At 41.7% G+C, this 3,642-nt stretch overlaps 1 protein-coding gene across 1 annotated transcript in view; it reads right to left on the reverse strand.

Moving 5' to 3' along the window:
* Positions 1-518: 518 nt before the first annotated feature.
* LOC138043365 (SH3 and PX domain-containing protein 2B-like) overlaps positions 519-3,642 on the reverse strand; it is a 23,752-nt gene continuing 20,628 nt past the window's right edge. Inside the window, exon 12 of the mRNA XM_068889602.1 lies at positions 519-3,152. Within this exon, the coding sequence (XP_068745703.1) occupies positions 1,875-3,152 (1,278 nt within the window). The 3' untranslated portion in view covers positions 519-1,874. The remainder of the gene's footprint in view (positions 3,153-3,642) is intronic.

Genomic DNA, 3,642 nt, shown 5'->3' on the forward strand with positions numbered 1-3,642 from the left:
TCGTGCTATTTAATAATTATGACTTTCCTTGTATGCAAAGTTGGCGACCAAAATTTATGATCTGGCGGCCAAATTTTCCCCATTAGTCGCCAGCTGGCACCTGAGCAAAAAAGTTAATTTCAAGCCCTGAAAACGTACGCACAACTCGCCATATTTTTAATTCGAGAAAATAAGAGAAAGTAGAACTTGCGCGGCGGCTTCCCGGTAATGCAACGATAGTCTGCTGCTTGCAGCAACTCTCCACAGTGATTCTTTATTCTTGGTTTTCGCTCACGTGATCAACAGCCGTGTTTTTCAACGAAAACAAAAGAAAGCGTTTGCATAATAATATACTTCAATTCCCAGAGGATTGGTCGGAACACCAACATGGCCGTCGTTTCTTTGTTTGGGGACACCAACATGGCTGTGACATCATTGGAAAACCAAGAATAAGAAAGCTCTAGAAGAGGTGATTTTGAATATGGTAAAATCTCAATTCCAAAAAGTTTTCATTTTTAGGGTGGTTGATACGATAATAATCCAAGGGTTTCTCTAATTTATTACATCAATTGGTGAACTGATCCTTGCAATCAGAATGCCTCTCGGCAGTGCGATTAAATATCGAATCGCACTATTTTTTTCTCTAAATCGCACCTTTTCCCAGCCAATGTGAAAGGAATACTAAAACAAAACAACCAATCGGATTACAAGGATTGTTTAAAGTAACCAATCAAATTGCAGGAAAATGAAAGACAAAGAAAGCCATTGTGTGGCGAATTTTGTTACTTTTGTTCCAAAACTTTGCTTTAAAAAATAATGGATGAATTGAATTTATCGATAAATAATGGTAATTGAACTTCGTGTCGTGCAATTTTGGTCTGAAGTCATACCTGAGATTATTGAAATCACACGTATTATATATCTGTAAGTTGCATCCAAATGGATTATTTCAGCGTGAAATATAAAGGCCAGGCCAAACGATGAACGTTGGACGATTAATCATGTTGGATGATGTTGGAATATGCTTGATACATTAAACATTCGATCCAACATCTTTTCATGACATTTCTTTCGTTTGGCTGGTCTCAACCAATATGTTGCAATAGTGCACACGCATTGTGACTATATATGGAGACCACAGACATCTTCCATGCGTCTTATGTTTGGTCAAGCATGTTGAAAGGATGTTTGATATTGTTTGACCACCACGTAATGCTCAACATTTATCATTTGGCCAGGCCTTAAGGGAACCCCTGATATGTGACGTCTAGGATTCATTATCCTTTAACCAATGTAAAGGAGTAGAAAGGACTGCTTTGGTTGACAAATATCAAAACTAAATCAAAGATGACACCTTTGAAACTTTGAGAATTGGAACTATACCTTCTACCACTTACAAATTTTACTCATTGATGAGGATCCAGTCAAAAACCGACTAACACCCTGTCCCTAAAAAGGGGACCACTTGCAGATTCTACTCTGTCTGACGCATATATGTATGGTCAATTTTCAAACGACAATTGGGAATCCCCGCCCCTAACCGGTACCCAGGGGGCGAAAATATCAATTTCAAGAAATGGCGATGAAGGCATCGCCCACGCCACAAAACACTAAATTGCCAATTTAGTGTTTTTGGCCTCCGTTTCTGCAGGCGCGGAAGCCATTTTAATAAATTTTATTCCGTCGAATGCAAAAGCAAAATCAGGTAAAATGAGCTAGTTTAGCATCTTCCAGAGACTTTAGTTGTACTACTACCGATCCAATTGTAAGTTGCTTGCGGCCAACATTGTTCAACACGAAAAATAGGAGATAATTATAATTTTCGGGAAGTGACGTTTCCGTTGGCATCGTCGATGTCAACGCTCCAGATATATTCTCTAACCCTTACCATTCTACTACAAGGGCTTTAAGTAATTTGAAGGAGCCCACCCTGACCTATTTCCAATTTTTACAAGCCACCAGCCTCCTTCGTCCATTTGTAGAACTTCCATTCGATCACCTTGTTTGAAACTAATGCATTCACTATCATCTTGATCAGCGTATTCTGCCAAGGCCACGTAAACTGTCTTCTCTGTCTGCTTGGTTGCCAGTGGTGGGTCCAGTTTAGCCGGTTTCACAGGTTTGACTGGCTTATCAGGTACCGATGGCTTTACATTAACTACTTCTAAGTACGAAGCGGGAGCCCATCCTTCGTTACCATCCTTTGTTTTAACGAGCCACCAGCCACTTCCAGAATCTTCCAAAAACTCGAATTCGTCACCTTTGTGGAACGACAAACTCTCGCCTTCCGTCGAGAGGAAAGACTCCAAAGACTTGCACATCTTTTTATTTTTATCCGCAACAAATTTTGATTGTACGTTTGATGGTGTGTGTGTCGCATCCTTGCTGGAAACCTTTGTGCGAGGTTTTACTTGAGGTCTACCTGGACGGTCTGGTTTTCTCGGAACTACATGTTGTACGGTACCAGGCTTACTTTGCCGAGACTTCTCCACACTAACATGCTTTTCTTGCTCGGTTGATTGAAGATCCGATTTACCGTTGAAGAAAGGTTTTTTAGTCGGAGCAACAGGTCTCGGTGGCGCGGATTTCTTTTCCGAGCTGGCAGCCAGGTAGCTAGACGGCGCCCATCCTTCATTTCCATGTATTTTTACATATGACCATCCATCTTGTTTGTCTACTACACGTGCGATTTGCCCTTCTTTAAATGAAATGCTTCCAGCAAAATTACCGTCATAGTCCGCCAAAGTTACAAATGTTCCAAGAATGTCAGACGTCTTTGAAATAATTGATGCGTTGTTTGTTGAGGAACTCTCTTTCCTGAAATCACTTTGTGTCTCAAAATGTTGTAGCTGTTGTTGTTGTTTTTCCAATGCAGCCGGGATTTCTTCCTGTGGTCTTTCCTTTCCTCTCTTTCCTAAATAAGACGATGGTATCCAACCCTCTTGGCCCCCGATTTTTCCCAGCCACCACCCATTAGGAGCTTTGTCAAGAACTTCAACTGATAAACCTTCACCGAAATTTAAAGCACCCTCAATACCCAGTGAACGAAAGTCGCCAACTGTAAAATACTCAACTTCTGGTGACTTCGGGGCACGAACGGCGCCTAACTCCAGAGTTTGCTCATACGACATGTTGGTGACGTGGAGGGGTCGCTTGTGTATAGACCTTTTGACCTTTGCAAAATGACGAATTAAGGAAATTAGAAACTAGATGCGCAATAGTCCAGATTTATACTTATACCAGAAATAATCAGCTGTGAGAATTTCAAAGTAATTTACAAAAGCAACTTTCACTGCAGTGCACTTGGTAACTCTTGTTACGCACTCGCGCGAGAAAAAAACCAGTACTAGTAGGACCCTCAAAATAAAGCCAATTCGTTGTACGGAACACAGTTTAAAAAAATGCTTCCTTGACTAAGTTCATCACTGAATGAATCCGAATCAACTGCTTTGAAGACAGAGACGGGAATGTCCCTGAAGGTTAGGTGGTAGTGGGTGCGTGCGTGCGTGCGTGCGTGCGTGAGTGCGTGAGTGCGTGAGTGAGTGAGTGAGTGAGTGAGTGCGTGAGTGAGCGAGCGAGCGAGCGAGCGAGCGAGCGAATGGATGGATGAGAAAGTGAGGGTGCATCTACCAAGGTGGCTCTTAGCCTACTAATTATAATTAT

This window comes from Montipora capricornis, chromosome 3, assembly GCF_036669925.1.
Source record: "Montipora capricornis isolate CH-2021 chromosome 3, ASM3666992v2, whole genome shotgun sequence".
NCBI classification, from domain to species: Eukaryota; Metazoa; Cnidaria; class Anthozoa; order Scleractinia; family Acroporidae; genus Montipora; species Montipora capricornis.